Here is a 21589-nt window from a genome sequence, read left to right on the forward strand (position 1 = left end):
GATGACAACAATATTATGTGACGCATGGAAAACAATATCGCATAGACAGCAATATACAGAAATAGAAATAGAATTCACCACTTAAATCATTCTCTATCTTTTTAACCCTAAAATTAGTTCACTTTTATCACCTGATTTCCCTTTGTGCTCCCTACCTACTTTTCACCACCTCACACCCTTTATCCTCTGCTTCTTGCCTCATCTCCCACCTCTTGCTCATCTGTTCCCTCTTCTGACCCCACCATGATTTCTCACCCATCCCAACACAGGGAAATCAAGGACTACCTGGACCTCCCGGTGCACCAGGATCCCCTGGTACTCCAGGTGGACCAGGACCTAAGGGAGATCGCGGCTTTCCAGGACAAGGCACTCCAGGTGAACCAGGAGAACGGGGAGAAAAGGGACAGAAAGGACAACCAGGAGTTCAAGGATTTCGAGGTAAATGATGACAAAAATGGATCTAGTCACTGAACTCCCTTACATTTTTTCAAAAACATTTTTCTTCAGATAACCAGAAAAGTTGGCCTATCATGGCTATTTTTCCTCCTTAATGTGCACATCTTGCATGCATTTATCTTTGCAGCGTGGTTTAATCCACGGCCTACACAAACCTTATTGCTTCTGTGAAAAGTCTGTGGGAGTTTCAGATGCTCATGGGGAATGGGTAGATTCATCAGCATATGTCACTGTGCATATATTTGTCATACAGCAAGGAACTCTTTAAACGCTTTACCAATTAAGTATTCCTTGCGTAGTGAAAATTTAAGAAAATAAAAACATCCACAAAAACAAAGATTTTTTTTTTTTTTACTGTATTATGACAAATCTGAAAGATTATGAAGAGTAATCATTAAAAATGTTTACTTTTCACCTTTGTCCAATCGAAAGAGAGAGAGAGAAGACACAGCAAAGCTACAGATGTAGAGTCCTGTATATGTGGATTTATGCTGGCAAGAAGAAGGGAAACACATGTATATATTGTTATGTGTGAAGGAGTGCTATGATCACGTTTTCTTTCATCCACATCTGCAGGAGAGAAAGGTGATATTGTCTACCGAGACAAAGGTTCTCAGGGACCTAAAGGAGAGCCTGGTCCCTCAGGACCTCAGGGACCACCAGGCTCACGTGGTAGCACAGGTCAGTGACTTATTTTCTAAACCATTTTTAACCTGTTGAGAATGGGCTGATTTTGCTACAACACGCATTTCCCATAAATCCTTGCCCAAGTATACCCGGGACTCGTCATCAAGAGGTTAATGGATAGACATTCCAGTGGATGGGGTGTAATGAACATTGAAATATTAAAGAAACTTTACCTGTATGCTGCTTTTTTAACTTTGTGTTACAAAACTTACACAGACTCCAACTAAGAGTATCCATGTAGGCTTCAGAATAATAGGTGTTTTTGTCAACAATGTGCTGAGCTGATTTCCAAATTTTGGGGTATTTTGATATAGTAATCCTCCTGGAAAAATATGCCACACCAAAAAGATGTCAATGTTTGCGGTACCAGTATTAGAACTAAATGCAAGTTGTCTTGAATGTGTCGACTTATCTGAGAGATAACAAAATAGTACCCGTGAATATCGTACAAAGCTCACCAGGATTGCACCTGAGATGAATCACACATTGTCCTTCTCATTCCCATGTTGAAATCAGGTCCAAAGGGACAAAGTGGTGATCCCGGCCTATCTGGACCTCCTGGTGACAAGGGAAGTCGAGGCCAGCCAGGACCGCCAGGAGAATCTTTCCCTGGACCTCCTGGAGAGAAGGGCTTTCAGGGTGTTCCCGGTGATATCGGAGCTACTGGGAACCCTGGACCTAATGGTCCACCAGGGAACCCTGGTTTGTCTGGGCCTGTGGGACAAAAGGTTAGAAACAGTTGCATATATGGTGTGTGTGTGTCTTTATGATTGTGTTTCTGAGAGTGAACATGGGAAATAGCATGGAAACTTATTGTTCAACTCATGGTTTGCTCTTACTGACAAGGAGGTCATGCATTTATTTCCTTGTTTAAAAACAAGAAATGTCTGATGGAATATGTAGAATTATTACCTCCGCCAAGGGGGGAGGTTATGTTTTCGTTACCGTTGGTTAGTTAGTTAGTTAGTTAGTTAGTTAGTTAAGTTAGTTAGTTAGTTACTTAGTTCGTTCGTTTGTCCGTGTGCAAAATAACTCAAAAAGTAGTTAACGGATTGAGATGAAACTTGCAGGAAAGGGTTAGAATGACACAAGTAACAAACGATTAACTTTTGGTAGTGATCTGAGAATTTTGGGGGAATTTATGAAGGATTTTTTGATATTTTGGCATGTAGGGTCAATGAACTTGGGAGTTCAGGCTGCGCGTATTTGAGGTTTTCATGCGCGCACTAAAGTGCGTGCTCGAATTTCTGCTAGGGCGAGGCGCGCATTGCAGCTGAGGGTTTATGACGTAACAAAGGCTTCTATATTGGGAAATCGGGCGGCTCTCAGCACACAATGCAGTACGTATGGGTGGAAATCACTGATCTCTGTGGAAGAACAAGATCAGTGCGGGTGGAAATGGGCTGCATGCTTGACGGAGGTCTGCGCTCTTAGAGTGCTTCTCTAGTAATATAAATGTGAATGTTAACATGCAAATGAATAATTCCCAGTGACTGAGCAAGTAGATTACCCCACCGTTTATGTGTTATGAAACCTTGAACCAATTACCCTATCCTTTATTGAAATTCATTCAGGGAGAGTCAGGACAACCTGGAGAGCCAGGACCTCAGGGAGGGCGTGGCCAGCCCGGTCAGCCAGGACAGCCAGGAATAGCTGGAGAGAGGGGCAGCCCAGGTGATCCAGGACCACCCGGTAGGAATGGAGATAATGGATCGCCTGGAGAAAAAGGTAGGTCACAAAGGAATTAACAGAATGAATGTGATTGAGATTATGATAAGTTTCTTCTTGCATAGTCCCACCTTTGCACATGTGTGTGAGGGTCTCTGTCATATACTTTGGACTGTCTATGACAAAATTTTCACAAGACTAAACCAGACACGGCAGTGCACCACACAAGAAGTGAATGGTAGACTAGTAATGAACGGTCACAATCCTCAAGATTAGTCATGTCTACTTTGCTGCCACAAGTGTCCGAAATGTAAAATCCATTGATATGCCTGTCAGAATTGCTAAGACAAATTTCTCATGCATTGAATTCATACTAGTTTATGTTGGTGTCTTAGTGCTTGGTTATGAACTTTGCAATAAAATCCTTTTTCAATATTAATCTGTTGTCTTTTTTTCCCCTTTGCTGTTGATAAGGTGATGCTGGAACACCTGGATTCCCCGGTTCCCCGGGAGCCAAAGGAGAGCCAGGTCTGTCAATCCCGGGCCAGGATGGACCCCCAGGGTCGCCCGGCAGGGATGGCACACCAGGTAAGGAGAAAAATTCTCTCCCCAACGCAAAACAACAAAATTCAGACATATACCACAGGTCTGATGCTATAAGGAGGATTTTTTCCCTTTTTTCTCTTTTTTTATGATGACAGAAAGTATGTCTGGGTCTTGTAACTGACATAAATCTTGTGTCATCAGCAAATAAAATAGTGCTGTTCACTACTAAGTAGAACTTAGTTCTGGGTGTGATTTGGATAATAATAATAATAATAACAATAATAATAATAATAATATTAATAATAATAATAATAATAATAATAATAATAATAATAATAATAATAATAATAATAATAATAATGATAATAATAATGATAATAATAATAATAATAATAATAATAATAATAATAATAATAATAATGATAATAATAATAATAATAATAATAATAATAATAATAATGATGATAATAATAATAATAATAGTGGCTACTTCTATAGTGCACAGGTCCACCTTAAAGTGCTCATGGCGCTTCAAAAATGAAAAGAAAGATATATACATGTATATACATGTTCAAACATGACAATAGAGAACAAAATGGCAAACAACAAACAAACACATTCCAGATAAAGAATACATTTGTTCCAAACATTATAGGCAACAATTATAGTCCTCAGTGCGAGAGGAACATGGATGATTGTAGAAAGTGACTTTAAATTGTATTTCTTCCGTGGAGATGCATTGTTATTTTTGCTCATTTGATGTGGTAATGAATATTCAAGAAAAATGCAATGTCGAATATATGAGGATTGCTTTATGCCAGCACACTAAGCAAACTGACTTGTGGTTCTTGAATATGTAGGTTACTTGCCATCCTCATGCTTCAAATTTTGGTTAAGTTGCTTGTTAATGTGAATGGGGAATGGCCTAATTCTCTCTCTTTTATTTGAGGACTTTGTGTCTTTTTTAAATTTGATAAGATTTGTTGTAAGCTAATAATAACATAAGAGGTATAAACACATCTTCCCTTTGTGAATTAGGAAAATAAAAACCTCTGGTTGTATCTTCGCTTCAAAGATGAGAGCGATGATTGTGCTTCTCACAGTAGTTGCCACTTACCTCTTACTTGCTTCTAACAGGACCTCCAGGAGAACCGGGGATCCAGGGACCGCCTGGAGAACCAGGACTTGCTTCTCAGAAAGGGGACAAAGGAGAACCCGGCCTCCCAGGCTTCCCAGGTCCTCAGGGCACTCCAGGGGATAATGGTCAGCCTGGGCAAGACGGGGAGCGAGGTCCCCAAGGTCCCCCAGGTAGGATGGCGGTGGCTTGGGTGGGGGGAAGTGTATGGAGATGTAGTGAAGGGGAGGGGAAGATATAGGAAATGTGTGTGGGGGGGGGGGGGGGGAGTGGCTGCTACATTGATAATGAAAAGGCGTTTGGAATACTTAAGTTCTACTTTGATGATTCAAACCATTCAAAATAGACCTTTCCAACAGAAATCAGCATGAGATTGTTTGTGTCACATATTTTTTACATTTCTATTTGGGACAATTTTGCAGAGAATTCCCCATATAGGAATGCCACCGTGACTGTTCCTGGTTGCTGCTCTATCTTATGTACTGTATCTTCCTTAACTATTAACAGGTGCTATTCTTTGCCAGTTTTTTTAGAAGAACAAGTGCATTTTCTGTGTTTGGTTTACTCACAGTGTGATTATGGGTAATCAGACTTTCTTTTTCCATGGAATCTACCATGCATTTAACAAGGTTGCAAAAACATGTATTCAGATACTGTAAAACAAGGAATTTTCGCGTGCACTTTAATTTCGCGAATTTCGCGAGCGCCAAGATTCGCGAAATTAACATGCACGCGAAAGTCCATGTTTACATTATATGCATTGAACGCCAGTGGCACTTCGCGAAAATTTCATGCCACGAAAAAGGCTGTCGGCTCCAATTCGCGAAAAATTCATGCCGCGAATATTTCATGTTTTACAGTATAAGGAAACCAAAGGAGATACAATGTTGATCTTGTTATTTCTGTGTGCAAATATAGGCATGGAACTTGGGATATAGTTTACCTGTCTGTAAATGCAAAGGATGTAGTGTTTTTGTTTTTTTTTGTTATTTCCTTCTTTTTTTGGGGGGGGGGGGGGTTGACAAAACTCACGTTAATCATATCATGGGATCATTTAGAGAAACATATCTTTACAATGACAGTATAAATGTACCACTTTTTCAAGTCATAGAACAGTATATGATGTGACAGTACAGTCAAAGTTACACTTTTAATGCAATGTGCATAGTGCATGTTGAAGATGTTGGTTGGAGTACGTGCATAATGCATGTGTATTGCATCTTAGGTTGTCTGTGACGTTACAGAGCAAGTTTGTTTGTTTTTGTTTTCCTCCCCAGGATTGAAAGGAGTGCCAGGGCCACTTGGACCCGCTGGATCCCAGGGTCCCCCCGGACCAGAGGGAGCAATTGGTGCACCTGGGCCCAAGGGTGAGAAAAGTTATTAATGCTGAGTTTTAGATAATCAAAAGAAAAAAAATATATATACTGTTAGTCAATATCATTTTATTTACCTGTCATACCTTCTCTCTCATTAATACTCATGTCAAAGGAAGGAAAGGACCATCTATACTGTATGCATATATTAGGATAAGAAAGTACATCAAATTTACATCTCTAATTTGATATTATGTCTAAATTTTGAAGTCTTCTTTTGAAGACTAAATATCTAATATTAGAACAAAAGCTAAATTATTTTAGTAAAGTGTTAATAAAATGTTGCATATTTTTCTGTTCTACACATTTTATATCATTATTTCCTTATTTTTGAAAAAAAAAATTGTCACAGTGGCATCAGTATAGCTGCACAGATGGTTGAGTAATCTTTGAATTACAATATTAAAGTCTTTCAGTCATATGGAGTTGTGTTTTAGTAGTAGTAGAGAGACTCTTATAAAGTGCTCATTCTACCTAAAGAGATACTCCTGACTCTGTAGAATATACAATGTACCCTGTAGTACTGTAGAGTACATATCACGTTACAACAGAGTATCACAGAAGATATAAGAACAATAAACAAACAAACATTATGCATACACATGCACATACAGGTAAACAATTTTAGTAGATTTCTTTCTCAAGAGAGTATTATCATTATGTGGATTTTGTTGTGAAGGCTACCATTGATTTCCTTCTGATCTGCTGAGCAGGGGATCGGGGTGACAGCGGAATGCCAGGGGAACCCGGTGGAGCCGGACCAATTGGAGCTAAGGGAGAGCCAGGCAGCCCAGGATTAGCTGGAGATAAAGGGGAACGTGGAGAGGATGGCCGACCAGGAAACAATGGAGAACCCGGACTTCCTGGAAGACAGGGTAAGTCATTACCAGTACTTTTAAAAGATTTTAGTTGTGATTTTCTCAAAAAAATCATAGCAATGACAAGTTCACATGTTATCTTTTGGCTCGCAATATTTTAGGCTTGTTGAGGATCAAAAGTAATAATCTCCTGTGCAGAGAAGAATGGGGGTGTATTAAAGCATGCATTATCATTACTACGAAGACAACTGGGGGTAGATTTTAGCTCTAACAATCATGCTTGTTCTGTTTGCAGGACCACCTGGACTTGATGGATCCATTGGCCTTCCTGGTCTTATTGGCAGGAAGGGTGATACTGGCCCACCTGGTCCTGAGGGTATTGGTGGGATAAAGGGCCAGAGGGGTGAACCAGGTCCACCTGGATTCCAAGGTGTCACAGGCAATCCTGGAGTGAAGGGAGAACCAGGACCAAGGGGACAGCCAGGTAAGATGTCAATGCAGTGCATCGCCTGATGCAATGTTCACAAGCCTGCATCATATATTTCTTACAAATTCTTTCATGCTTTGGACAAAGTAGTCATAACTATAAGCTCCAAATGATTGGGTCTCCTTGTAACCCATCATTTCAACCTTCCTTGATCAGTCATAAACAACTCAGAGATTTGCATCTTACAAAAGTTTTATAAAGATGCCAATGAGCAATGAAAACAACAAAAGAAGTGCCTTAAATGCTGCCCCAGATGCCGTCATCCAAAGGTATTGAATGTCACTCTCTGTACTAGTATATGATACATATTTTGTATGTTGATTTATCTGTGTGTTGGCATTTACACACTGATGGTCAGGAGAAAAATAGTTTGTGCATTTTTGCCATAATAATTGACCTCAGTTAGCCTCATAACATGACATCGACCACGAGACTGTCTTTTTTCAGATTCCAAATATGATTAGGAATAACGTGTGAAAAGTGTTTCTGTACATGTTTAGAATTGTGAGTGTTGAGGATCTTTCCTCCTATTTTACCTCCACTTTTACCCTCTCTTCTTCTTCTTCCCCCTTTTTGTCATTATTTGTATTTCATTGTTGTTTTTTTTTCCTGGCATTTGACCTCCTTCCTATGGTGTTAATTGTCACATATCATTCTTTTTTATGTCTGTGTCTATTTTGCATTTTTCTTTCCTCAGGCCCATCGGGACCCAAGGGAGACCAAGGACCAAATGGGATGACCGGCAGAAAGGGTGATCGTGGTATTCCTGGTCCCGGTGGTGTACCAGGGGGGCCAGGTACCCCAGGACCTCCAGGACAAAATGGACAGGATGTAAGTGACTATTAGAAAGGCTCATACTATACAAATGATACAGAGCTGAGAGTGCATTGATGGAAATGCAGCTCACTGCGCTGTATTCACAAAGCACAGCAGAGTGCATGTGGCACCTTTGTAAAGAATGTGAGAATCATCACACCTTTACAGTTGTAAAGATAAGTGGACCATTGTGAATACAAACGTAAGCCTGTGCATTACTTGTTTTGAAACTTTCTCTAATGAACTGATTTTCACCAACATTTAGGAGGGGGAGCCAGAGCCCCAACATAGGAAATCTTTACAAGTCTTCTTCTCTAGACCCAGAAGTCAAAGAGCTATGTTAGTACTATGAGTAGGTACAGTAGTTTGATGACTGTAGTTTCAAATTTGTTCAAGACACACCCAGATTTTTTTTTTCCTCACTGGAAGCCCTTTTCGGGTGGGTACAAATTGGGGACCAATTTTCACATTTTCATCTTCATAGAAACATACAGGTCATCAAATTTTTCACAGAATTTGGCAAATATTAATTGCTAGGGTGATGGCATATGTTTTTACGCATTAACTTGACACTATGCACATGAATGCATAGAATGTGAACTTAGAACACTCAGGTGTGTGATTGAACCCTAGAGTGTCTTTTTGTTGTTGTTGTTGTTGCTTTTCATGTTTATTTTACTTCTCTTATATGGAAATCAATAAATTATAAGTCAAGCTTTCCAGCAGTCCCCTCCATTGCCAACAACTTTTCTATGATACTGTAAAATCATAGTATATGATTGTATTTCTGTACACAATATTTTCTCTTATTGTTCAGAAATAGGCTACATTGATTTGCTAAATCTATGTTGAAGAAATGTTATCCTGTAATCTATTATTTTGTTGGAAATGAAATGAATGAAATGAAATGAGTGAAGTGAATGCCAGCACAGTAGTTACAGCTGTGAGTAGACTGGCACAAAGAAGTGAACATTGTCACACACACACACACAAACTTTTATCTGGCAGGGAGGGGATGGACAGCCAGGTGAGAAAGGAGATAAAGGACAGCCAGGAGAGAGAGTCTTACAGCCTTGTGGTATCACACGGGGCCAAGCGGGAGACCCGGGTGACCAAGGAATGAAAGGTGTGTTTCTCACTGTCCCCTCTCCCCTCTTTTCTATCCCTGTGTGCTATCTGCTCCCCTTCACACTCGCCACTTCTCCTGAGTCTACAAATTTTGATTTTTATGTGCATGATTTTGTTAATGATTGTTTTTGTTTCTGTATGTATATTATGTTATGTTTACATGAAATCACATTGATTTCATTTTCTTTTTTTTTTATGAGATGTGGAAAATAAACTTGAAACTTGAAACTTCTCATACAGGAAGAGCACTTGAATAATTTTGCCATTGCTGCTGTCAAGCCAAGTTGGTGTAATAAACTCTGATCATGTTCATTGCAGTGAAGTGATTCAGCTAATGACATGCAAGATACTGTATACGCTATAATTTTCGCGTACATAAATTTTCGCGAATTGCCGCTGTCACACATTTTCGCCAGTGGTTAAATTCGCGATTGGGGGACCAGAGAAAATATGAAGTGGCAAAGAAAGTGTGAATTTTCAACTTACTAGCAGATAAGAATGATACTAGTTATACACTGCATGAAAAAAACTTACCAAACTCTGCATACTAGTAAGTTAGAATTCAACATTTGTGAAGTGGTTAAGTCCATCGCGCTAGATTTCTGACAAGTGGTCCCCTTGCAATTATGGATTGGCTCTCTACAGTATTCGTAAGTAGACTTTGACGTGCTATATGTACGTAAACAAGCTTAGCCAGTATGATCTGTTCGGTAAGCCGTGACATGGTATACTAGTACTGAACTGTTCATATCATCAAGGCAAGGGATTCATTTTGGAAGGTAATATTTTCGCGTGTTGTTGATTTCGCGAATAGCTCCCGACACGCGAAAATCGCGAAAATAAAACCCCCGCGAAATATATAGCGTATACAGTACACCTTTCAAATTTTCTAGGTTTTTGCTGTAACAGCTTTGACAGTGTTGTACCAATGTATGTATGTATGTATGTTCAACATGGTTCTGACAAAAAGTGGTGAACACAACTCACTGTTTATTATGTATTTTGCAGTGCTTTATCTTTCGGGAAATTTTGTGAGTTATTAGACATATACAAATATATATAACAACTCGCCAAATTACTGCTTCTTGTAACACAAATGTAATGTATTATCCTCCAGGGTAGGAAACATGCCAACTTTATTCAAGAGATGTGACAATTATTTCACATTTGAGCACTGTAGTTCTCAACTGTGATTTAAATCACTTGAAAAAGTGTTGTAAAAGTCCTGGTTTGGGAAATATTATACTTGTGAACGTGTACATGTATGCTACAATTCAGTATACTAGCGGCAGGACACACAGATTGATATTTTGTGCCTCTGTATACCAGTATACTAATATTTGGATTCTCCTGTTGTAGGTTTTTTTTTCTCTTCTTCATAATATTTGCCTCTCATGAGATCCTGACTGGTTTCTTTCATTCTACACTTGTTTGGACCACCCAAGATGAAGAAGAAGAAGAAGAAGAAGAAGAAAACAGAATAAAAGGCTCCAACATTGTCTTTGAAGAAAAAAAAAATCAAAAGTATTCCATTTTGATTGAAATAGTAGTAATGATTATAATGATTATTCAAATCCATGTACAGGTGAGCCTGGCTTCCCAGGTCAAAGAGGAGATAAAGGAGATTCTGGCTTACCTGGTACCCAAGGTCCACCTGGCATCCAGGGCGAAGGTGGCTTCCAGGGCCAGAAGGGTGACATGGGACCACCAGGCCTCAATGGCCCTCCAGGCAATAACGGAGAGCGAGGAGAGCCAGGACCACAAGGTGAGTTCATTCATAGTGATAAAAGTAACAAATAATGATGACCTCACAAGTCATTAAATAGGTGTACACAACAATACAGCATGTCCCCAAAAAAATTACTGTCAGATTTTTGAATTGATAACACCCAATATGATTAAACTGTCTAAATGCTACTTCAGGTTCTTAAAATATAACATCTTAGCTCTATTTTGCAGAAAACCCCATTTAATTCAGTTAAAGGTCACAGAGAAATGTGGATTGTTGTAAAGCATGTTATGAGAGTGATTCCTCCAAGTTTAGCACTTGGATGCTCGTGGAACTGCATGCATATTAATGTGGAAACACAATAGACAGAACATGGAAGGAAGGGATTCCTGACATGCTCTACAAAAACCCTCATTTCTCTTTGACAACTGAAGCAAATTGAATGGGGTTTTCTGTAAGATGTGGGCAAGGAGTTATAGTTTCATACCCTGAAATTGTGTTGGGATTGATTGACTATCTTTCAAGTTATCGTTGTGGAAGTTACTGTTGTAATGTTTTGGGGGGACACAAGGTAGAATGACAGTGAAGGCAAAAATTATGGTTTAATCTCTCAAGTAATGCAAATGATCAGCCATATTTTTTTTCAGGACTTGCCACTGCTCTTTTGAATACTCCTTTGGATTCAAGCAGACTTGGATTTAAGAATTAAGATAATAGAGAGGGGAAAAAAGAGCTAGCAGAGATGAAATTAATTCTTATAATAAAGAAAATAGAATTGGCAAAGAAAAACTATCACCAGAGCCTCCCATGAATAACAACAACAACAAAATTGTATGCACTTTTTATTGGTGAAGTTCGAACTATTTATCTTGTTGAAACAAAATTGGTTTTCACATTGTTCAAAGTTAGTTACTGATGCCATTGCTGTCCATTAAAACATATTAGCAATCCTACCCTTGTCACCACCATAAAACCTAAGATCTGTAAGTGATATGCTCAGAGGAAACTTCATTCTCTTTTGTTAAGGGTGTCAATCATGCGCTGCTCATACAAATATTGACCAAAGCATACTAGCAAAAAAAAGTCAAGAAATGCAAAACTTTAACTTCATGATTTATATTAAATACCATAAAGTGATTATCACATGGCACACTAGCAATGTTATATTTTGAGTGCATACAGGAAAAAGCTGGTGATAATGGAATGTTGATAAGTTTCGGTGTTGTCTTCCATGCCAGGTGAATCGGGACCTCCAGGAACTCCTGGAGACAATGGCATCCCAGGACCACCAGGTTTGTTCACCTTTATATTACACAACTTGGTCAGGACTGTAGACAAAACTACAGAATGACAATCTACACAATGTTCTTGAGTTCTTGTTTGCACTAACATCTTCACCAATATTTGTTTTGTTTTGTTTTTCAACATGGATGCAAATAGTATAAGTCATGTCCTTCACATCCAGTACCCGTAGAGTCTTCGTAATTTAACAGAATATTTTGGGAGGGGAGTGATTATTGTTGCTGAACTATTTGAAGATTAATTTCCAGTATATTTTTTCTGTAGTAATCCAGTGGCAGATGGACACCATAGCTGTGTATTTTGCATATATAATGCATATGCAACTGATATCAGTGTTTGCAAAAATATTTTAGACTGCAAAATTCTTTTTATTCTGAAGTTTAAAGAAAGAGAATTAATATATCAAATAAATGAAGTAATTTTCATCTTATCTTGAGTGCATGATCAGGTTTTCACCAGGTCTAGAAGGAATCATTTTTAGGGACAGGTGCAGAGGCCTACATAGTTGTTAAGATTGCACAGAGATTCCCTACAGGGGCCCGTGGACTTTCAAACACCATGTTCTCCAAGAGTCCAAATATACACTACCAAGTCATAATATATTAGATATTCAATTAGAAGTAAAGACTTATTCTTGATAATGGTAGCTGAATTGGTCCCCTATGAGGGTAGCATGTTTTGGCAACAGGCATAATGTTTGAAAGTAAGGTGTTAATCTTTGGAAAAAGGGTTATCCTCAGTGTTGAGATATGTAAGCTTATTTAGATTGTATATACACAATGACCTACATTTTGGACTAGACAGGGCCCCTATGCAATGTTGAAAGATCCAAATCTTCTGCTAGCCATTTGTTTTGCAAGTGTTTATATTTCTGAATTTTGCAAATCACTGTTGAGCTGCGCATGTAACAACATGCGTTAATAATGCCACCCGATCTTGATCACATTAAAATTAGTGCACTTACGGTAGCCTTAGTGTAAAATCCCAAAATAGCATCTTGCAGAAATGTCTGTGACCTCCTCATTTGAGAAAATATCTGTATGTGAAAAAAACACAAATGTTACAGTATATATACACCCATATAGAATCGGTCTTAAAACTACTTATAGGTTCAATTGCTATCATCTGCAAGGGTGTGTAAAATCAGAATACCATTGGGATACTACTAAACCATTTTGTCACCCTCCCTCTTCCCCCCGCCTTACACAGGACCTCCTGGAACTCCTGGTCCAAAGGGTGAGCCAGGCTTTAATGGACCACCAGGCCGCAATGGACCACCAGGTGACCGTGGATTCAATGGAATTCGTGGCGACAAGGGTGAGCCAGGTATCCCTGGTGACTCACTTCCTGGTGTGAAGGGAGAACCTGGTTTCCTAGGTCCAAAGGGAGATCAAGGTAAGATACGAGATCGAGATGCTGTCAATGACATTGGAAGTGCTGCAACAATGATACATTCTGAGGAATGTGATGAATTGAAGTGAATTGAGGTGGTTTTGAGCATTGATGGAATTGATATGTGTATGAAATGAGTGTTATCTCAAACATTTAGTAAACTTCTTTTTTTATAATCACATCTTGCCAAATTTTCATTGTTTTCTTGATGGAAATAACAGACTTTGTTTCATTTCTTTGCTCTATGATTTTTGTTTTTAATTTCTGTGCTCATAAGTATCATAAGTTTAGCAAGAGCAGATTGTGTTTCATAAGAGTTAGCTAAAGTAACTAAGAATATGTTTTGCTCCCCCAAATCAATGAACATGAATATGTACTGGTAATGTAAAACATGGTAATGTAAAATCTGCGCACATGAGAAACAAGTAGGTAGGAAATATAATGGTCACATACAGTAGTAATGATGATCTGTGAAGATATGTTTTGACAGTCATCTGTCTTAATCGTTAATCTGTGAAGATATGTTTTAATAATCATTACTTACTATTTGAGTCAATTAATTTTTTTTTTTTGATTTGATTTGATTTCTGGCAAAATCAAGGATTTTGTTTCCATGTAGTGAATTAGCTTCCAAAGCTATCTTTAAGATAAAAGATGCTTAGCATTATATCCCTCTTATATTTGTCTTTCTAATCACCAACCAACATTTAAAATGTTCACTTGCTGCCATGTCCCAAACTAACAAACATACAAACAAACACATACACACATGCTCTGATGCTTATGCATACACTCTCCCTCAAACATGATGAAAAATTAAAGGTGCCCCGGGACGAAATGGAATCGATGGCAGCATGGGTCTTCCAGGAATGAAGGGAGACCAGGGACCACCGGGATTATCGGGACCACCTGGTACCCCAGGCAGAGTCTTTGAAGGCCAGAAGGGAGACACAGGTCTGCCAGGAGTGGATGGTGCGCCAGGTGAGAAGGGCGAGTCTGGATTCCCAGGTCAACCAGGGCTTTCCGGCCGCAAAGGAGAGCCTGGCTCACCAGGCCTTAATGGACCACAGGGAGACAAAGGCCAGATTGGATTACAGGGTCTCAAGGGAGCCAAGGGTGATCCAGGTAAGACCAACATGGCTGCATATATTGACCCATCATTCAAGTTTCCCAAACTTGTCTTGAGTGCTAGTGTTAGTAGCTACTTAGTTATTTTATCTTCTGCAAGGAATCCAGTGATGCTGCTCATGTGGTTGTTTTTTTTTTTCTGTTTTTTTTTTTTGATGAGTAATATGGCCTTAATGAAATGATACCTTACCCCGTCTGTGAAGAGTGAGAGTTGGTGTTATTATGTACCATAGTTGCCATGGTATAGTGTTCAATTTTAGCAATTTTTTTTGAGCTTGCATATGGTTTGAATATTTTTATGCATTTAGCAACACCTTGTAAACAAATGACTCTTGGAGCTGCCTGATTCCTCTATGACTTTTGAAGGGGCGCAGCTTAGGTGCAAAGAGAAATTTAAAGATCTTGTTCGCAGAATGTGAGATTGTTGTTTATCCGAAAGAAATCTCTTTTTAAAATCAACTAAACCTGTATAACAAAAATGTTTCATAGGAGTATACTAAAGAACCTTTAATGTGTCCACTGAGTGTGCAAGATTTATCAGAGACTGGTTGTAACCTGCGAAAGATTTCTGAACAGTCAAACATTCAGTAGTGGGGATATAAGGGAGTAAAAGTGTAATCATCCCCACATATGCTACAATTGCTACATTAAATAACCATAAGCAATGACTGTATAACATTTTTGGAAAAACAGGAGCATGACAGTGTTCTGCCTTGTGACTACAAACATGAATACAGCATGGTCTCAGATGTGAGTAGACAGAAACATGGCGTGATGGGGAGCTCAACCTTTCACCATTTCATCCTTCCCTGTCAATCATGTTTAATGATTGCATCACTTCTTCCCTTTTACAAGTTTTAAACAGGTGTCCCGAGTGAGAACTGTAGTCATTTCAAAATCCAATGCCCTCTTGGTATTTTCTCTCTGTAATCTGTTAAGGTGAGCCACCCAATATGTTTGACATGAAGGGTGTGAAGGGTGACCAAGGCCTACAGGGTGAACCTGGCCGCCCAGGCCCACCCGGACAGGAGGGACGTCCAGGACAGCCGGGTGTACCTGGCCCACCTGGCCAGAAGGGTGATGTTGGTCGTCCAGGCAACCCTGGTCTTGGTGGCCGACAGGGCTTCAAAGGCGACAAAGGAGACCCAGGTATGAAGTCGCTTCATTTGCATGGATTTTGAATTAATCTGTTAGAATCATACATTGCTCACATTACTTGAGCTTATCAGACACTTGGAAAGAAGAATTTTAGAGATATATTTTGCTGAATAATAAAAGGCCAAGATAGGGAAATAGCACTTCTGCACCAAAATCTATATATTCAGGTTTCTGACATTATTTGTTTCCATTTATTTATTATAAACACCAAACCCTACCTTACTCAGAACATTTAAGGCTCAAATTTTGAAAAAGTGATTTATGTTCTTTGAAAATGCAACATGTGTCAAATATTCATATCTTGTTGTAGTTGATATGCCATGAAACTTGTGTTATTAAGATTGATTAATCTTGTAGACTCGTCTTTGACTCAATTGTCTTATATGATGAGAATGTGTGAAATTAGTTTGTGAAAATGCAAAAAATCAGAAGTTTGACGAATGGGGTCATGTAATGTGAGGGAAAGTATCAACTCATTTTATGTGCTTACAGCAAGGGAGGTAAACAGACTCTGTTTCAGTGTTACATTGCCAGCACGCAGTACACAAGTATTGACTTCTATGACATAGAGTGAACATTTGAAAGACATGGCAAATCAGTTGTGATTATTTTGTTTTTTTGGCACAAAGGATTCCGTGGCGGCCAGGGGCCACCAGGACAGAATGGTTTCATGGGCCAGAAGGGAGAGCCAGGGCAAGCTGGTTCCTCTTCAGGCTTCTTCATCGTACGCCACAGCCAGTCTACATCCATTCCAACATGTCCGGCCAATACCTACAAAATGTGGCACGGCTACAGTCTACTGTTTGTTCAGGGCAATGAGAGAGCACATGGACAAGATTTAGGTAAGCTAACAACATGGTATTTAGCAGGTCCTTTTGCACCCTAAAGTCTGTATTTCTCTGTTCTGAAGGGTGACAAAGACATTGTGTTTTTGCATTGTATGTCAGCCCCCCAATCTGTCCTAAATCTTGTCCTAATTTCAGAAAATCAAAAGACTTTTCTTCAGCTGTGAACGTCCAGTGGTTATGTTAGTTGGTAGACAGGAAAGAAAATACTGACAGTTACTTTGCCATGATGATAGGGCAAAGGTCACTGCACCTTGGTGTCAAGATGGCATTTTCCATCCATACCCATAGTTTGGAATGTTTAATGGCAATATCCAGTGAGATGGATAGATATCTGTATTTTATATACTTCCATCCATACCCATAGCTTGGAATGTTCAACGGCAGTATCTAGTGAGATGGTAAGTGGGTATCTGTATTTTATATACTTCCATCCATACCCTTAGCTTGGAATATTTGATGGCAATATCCAGTGAGATGGTTAGATATCTGTATTTATGCCTGGTGTAGTGATCACAGAAGAAAGCAGAGACACTCTAGTCAAGTGCCAGTGGCAGTCTAATTGCTGTAGATATTTGTTTTGTGACAACTACACTGTATTGTTTGGTTGAAAGTACACTCCTTGGAAAAAACAAACCACAATCATAATGACTCAATTGCCGAGTAGGAAGAGCGGGTTGGTTGCTGCAGGTAGCCACCTACCCCTATCCAGCTTCAGTATATTTCTGCTGGTTGGAATGGAGCAGTTGATGATCAATGTTTTTATAATACTGTAGAAAAGTTGTCCCATCAAGGTCTTCAAGCCAGTTTACCATGATGTTTCCTGACATGGTAGGCTGGCTTGACTTAGACCCTGTCTTGCAGGAAATTCCAGGGCATGGTGTTTGGTTGGGATTTTAGCTGCATCGTCTTTGCACACACACTGAATACAGAAAAACCCATACAGAGCAGAAAACTGCAAAATTGACCCAAGAATAGTGATGATACACTGATTTTACTTGTTGCGTTTTATAGTGATCAGATAGCTCTGTGGTAGCTTATAGCCCAGTAAATGTCACTCATATGTCTCTTGTTGTAGCTAGTCTAGCCCTTAGATATTGTTCATCTTGGATTACCACAATGCTGCATATTTCAATTTCAATTTCAATTTCAATTTCAATTTATTTTCATATTTCTCAATAATGATACATGATATCCAGCTAGGAGGCATAATAGAATACTGCAAACATATAGAACATAGTGGTCGATCTATGAAAGTTTGAATCTGAGATTGAATGCTAAAGAAATATGATGAAACCTACTTAGAAGCAAGCTTGTCGAGTGTAGGTCCCTGTTAAAATTCAGCCTAAAGATTAAGTGGAGGGGCATGGGTACAGGAAATAAGCAAAACATAGAGAAAAAAGAAAATACAAAAAATACAAATATTCAGGGATATACATGTACCAAATTCTTTTCTAATGCAGGTTTGGGAATCGGATAAGCCACATGCTGCAAGCGGATGAGCTGTTGTAATTCTGGCAGTGATAGAATATGAGTAATGACAATGGTACGGTTCAGACAATATTAGAAAATTGTACATTTTGTGTCTTCAGAAAAGACAGTGAAGTATTGAGAAAAGAACACATGCACAAGTAAATCAAGAAAAAAATCCAACAACCAGTTGCAGTGCAGTGAGAATAAAAATCTCTCTCTAATAAAATATCTAACATGAGCTGGCCTTCCCTATACAGGACAACCAGGTAGCTGTTTGAAGAGGTTCAGCACCATGCCATTCCTCTTCTGCAACATCAACAACGTCTGCCACGTAGCGTCGCGCAACGACTACTCATACTGGCTCTCCACGACAGCAGAGATGCCCATGAGTATGGCACCTATCCGTGGCGGTGACCTGCAGCCGTTCATCAGCCGATGTGTGGTGTGTGAGGCACCCGCCCAGGTCCTTACTGTCCACAGCCAGACGGTCAACATCCCTGACTGCCCCGATAGGTGGAGTGTGCTGTGGATCGGATACAGCTTCATGATGGTGAGTTGTCACTTTCATCTTCATTCATCCATTTGTTTGTTTGTTCGTTCATTTATTTTTAATTGCTGTATTGCAAGCCTGTACAGCTGTGTATGTCATTTGTACCCAATTGGGAATCTTCCAGACTGTTGTTTTTGTAAGAGGTCAAGACCATTTACACCCTGTCCATGCAAAAGCATTGAGTTAACAAGCACAGAGAGATGCAGTGTCCATTTAGAGAATATATTTAAAAAACATGTTCAAAAGACTGAGTTCAGTGACTGAGGTGCACATGAAGGGCAAGATGTTCATGGAAAATACATTTCTTTGAGAAAGACCTTATGAGTATGGGAGGCCAATTAACACTGTTCTAAAAACCATGTTTATTGAAGTAGGTGGAGAATCAATGCCTATACAAGCAAAATTGAGTCCAAGGATGAATACTTTGTAACTTTCTTCTAAAAACCAATGTCTTTAAGAGTTATATGTGATATGTTTCAGTTTTTCAAGTTGCCTGTTTATTCCTTGTAGGGTACCGTGGTTTACCAAAAATTCTAAAGACATGACATCGTCTTTCTTGTTCATGTTGCAGCACACTGGTGCTGGAGCTGAGGGGTCAGGCCAGACCCTGTCCTCACCTGGCTCCTGCCTGGAGGATTTCCGTTCCTCCCCCTTCATTGAGTGCCATGGCGATGGCAAGTGCAACTACTACGCCACCACATACAGCTTCTGGCTGAGCACCATCACTGGCAACGCCCAGTTCACCATGCCCCAGTCTGAGACCCTCAAGGCTGGCTCACTGAGGACAAGGGTCAGCAGGTGTGCTGTGTGTTTGAAGAACCAATAGAGGGCAGCACCAGCAGCTACCAATTGAATTAAATCTAAAGTCCTATCAACAATCAGAACCAATTATCAACTTTCACCTGTCAGCATTTGATAAAATAAGAAAAGAATTGTCTTACCAAATTAATGTCTGGTGAACATTGATGAAAAGAGCAAATGCACTGATTGCATGCCACATCATATTATGTTATGATCCAACTAATCTTTTTTTGACAGTTAATCTGAAGAAAGATGTTGGTAATTCAGGAAGTGCCAGAGAGTAACCTGTTACTATTATTGATGATTGCTGTTCTACCACAAACATTGTATAGAAATATTGAACAATAATATTTTACAGTCTTCCAGCCTGAATCAGAATTTATCATGTTATCTTGCCTACAATATCTTGCCGGTGTAGATCAATGTGATAATCATTTTTAAAATGTGTGCTTCTTTGAAAATACATATGGATTTCTCTTGCTGGATTTCAGCTCAGCTGAGTTTCATTTTTGTTTTGTTAGATTTTTTTTTATATCACTGATATATAAATATTTCCTCATCTCTTGTGTAAGATATCTTATTTATAAGGTAGAATGCAAATATCTTTTCTTGGATATAAACAGAGGCAAATACTATTTAGGTGCAGCTTGCTATCTGTGTAGTAGTAGTGGTGTTGTGTACCTGATTATTCATGATATCTGCATATGTATTGAATAATGCTCGCTTTTACTTTTTTCTTTCAGATTTTGTTTGTTTGTTTGTTTCTTTTATACCAATGGGGTGAGCTGACAGATGCGTCATGGTAAAGAATAGCATCTTGTGTATGCGTAATGGAAATAAGACAGTGCCATTAAAGTTTGATAAATTGTCTGTCATATTCTCATTAGACATACTCATGATACAAGCTATTTTAGTTTGTGCTTATCTGGACTTTGGTGTATCTAGAAATTATTTTGTTCTCTTGTGGAGTATTTCACTCATAGTATCAGATATTTGTTTCTTGGTCAAGTCATAGGGGAAGTCCTTGAAAAGCATAGGATATTTAGCATGAGATACTGCACTACCAGTAGCACAAGCCTGCTATGTTTGATCAACATGTATTTTAAAATAGTAGTTTGATGTGCCCGTTTTTGTACATTGCTCTGCATTTAGACCGACTTCAATGACATTTACTTTCAGAAGGAAGGCTTTTCAAAACTTGTAATATAGCTGCCATTGTCTGTATTTGTATTATTGATTGGTCTAGTTGCATACATATTCTAGAGTAACTCAGTGAGACCTATTTATATCTAGAGTTTGATACTAAGACAGTGAGATAGTTATTTTGGTGGAAAAAGACTTTAAGCTCTTTGAAAAGCATTCTGGTGCTTCTTTATGTTGAGTCACATATTTCACCTCTGGGTGGAAATGTATTACAAATATCCTCTCTACATAACTCTGATGAAGAGAGAAGCACTGTATTATCTTGTAGTGTACTCAGTAATTGAATACTGCAGTGTCTTCTGGCTATTTATGTGTGGTGGGTTTTTCTTTTTTCCTCTACGCAATGATGCATTCTGGGAAATTTTGTACATGATCATCCAATATGCTGCAAAATGTGGAATTATTTCATATCACCTTCGCTCAGTGCCCGGTTCTTTCCCTGATTTCGAGATCTTACAAGATGTAGAAGAATTCTCGTCTGAAAGGCTTCACAGATGCTCTCTTCTCCAGTGTGTGATTGGGACAGTGTACGACCACTGTGCAACATGTGTCAGCAGGTTGTACTCTATCACATGGAAATACAGCCATTCATATCAGGAACTCAGAGGGGAATGGGGATAAGGGATGGGGGACAGGAATGGGTGATAGGAGTTTTGGAGGGGGGTTTGGGAGGGGGGTAGAAAGTGTTACACTGTTGTAGTGTTGTTTTTAATGATACGGATAATCAATATGTTCTTCTTCTTTTTTTTTTTTTAGTTGATGGTAGGGAATGTATTATTTATGTTTTGTGGCAAAGTTGTCCTTTATGGAAAACTTCGCAAGCAGAGTAACTGGGGTTAAGTACCCCTTCTGGAAAGAACCTCATGCAATTATTCAGGAAAGGACAAGTAGGCC

At 39.1% G+C, this 21589-nt stretch overlaps 1 protein-coding gene across 1 annotated transcript in view; it reads left to right on the forward strand.

Moving 5' to 3' along the window:
• The window catches only part of LOC139711882 (uncharacterized), a 71310-nt gene extending 49994 nt beyond the window's left edge, over window positions 1-21316 (forward strand). The window contains exons 20-38 of the mRNA XM_071623730.1: window positions 270-438; window positions 1033-1137; window positions 1660-1871; window positions 2718-2871; window positions 3286-3399; window positions 4495-4665; window positions 5770-5859; window positions 6579-6740; window positions 6979-7167; window positions 7868-8001; window positions 8995-9112; window positions 10700-10879; window positions 12082-12135; window positions 13355-13540; window positions 14360-14662; window positions 15605-15814; window positions 16453-16665; window positions 18399-18691; window positions 19263-21316. Coding sequence (XP_071479831.1) covers window positions 270-438; window positions 1033-1137; window positions 1660-1871; window positions 2718-2871; window positions 3286-3399; window positions 4495-4665; window positions 5770-5859; window positions 6579-6740; window positions 6979-7167; window positions 7868-8001; window positions 8995-9112; window positions 10700-10879; window positions 12082-12135; window positions 13355-13540; window positions 14360-14662; window positions 15605-15814; window positions 16453-16665; window positions 18399-18691; window positions 19263-19517 — 3312 coding nt within the window. The 3' untranslated portion in view covers window positions 19518-21316. The remainder of the gene's footprint in view (window positions 1-269; window positions 439-1032; window positions 1138-1659; window positions 1872-2717; window positions 2872-3285; window positions 3400-4494; window positions 4666-5769; window positions 5860-6578; window positions 6741-6978; window positions 7168-7867; window positions 8002-8994; window positions 9113-10699; window positions 10880-12081; window positions 12136-13354; window positions 13541-14359; window positions 14663-15604; window positions 15815-16452; window positions 16666-18398; window positions 18692-19262) is intronic.
• Window positions 21317-21589: the final 273 nt, after the last annotated feature.

This window comes from Diadema antillarum, unplaced genomic scaffold (genome assembly GCF_040938485.1).
Source record: "Diadema antillarum isolate AM-2024a unplaced genomic scaffold, OU_Dant_1.0 seq00001725_RagTag, whole genome shotgun sequence".
NCBI classification, from domain to species: domain Eukaryota; kingdom Metazoa; phylum Echinodermata; class Echinoidea; order Diadematoida; family Diadematidae; genus Diadema; species Diadema antillarum.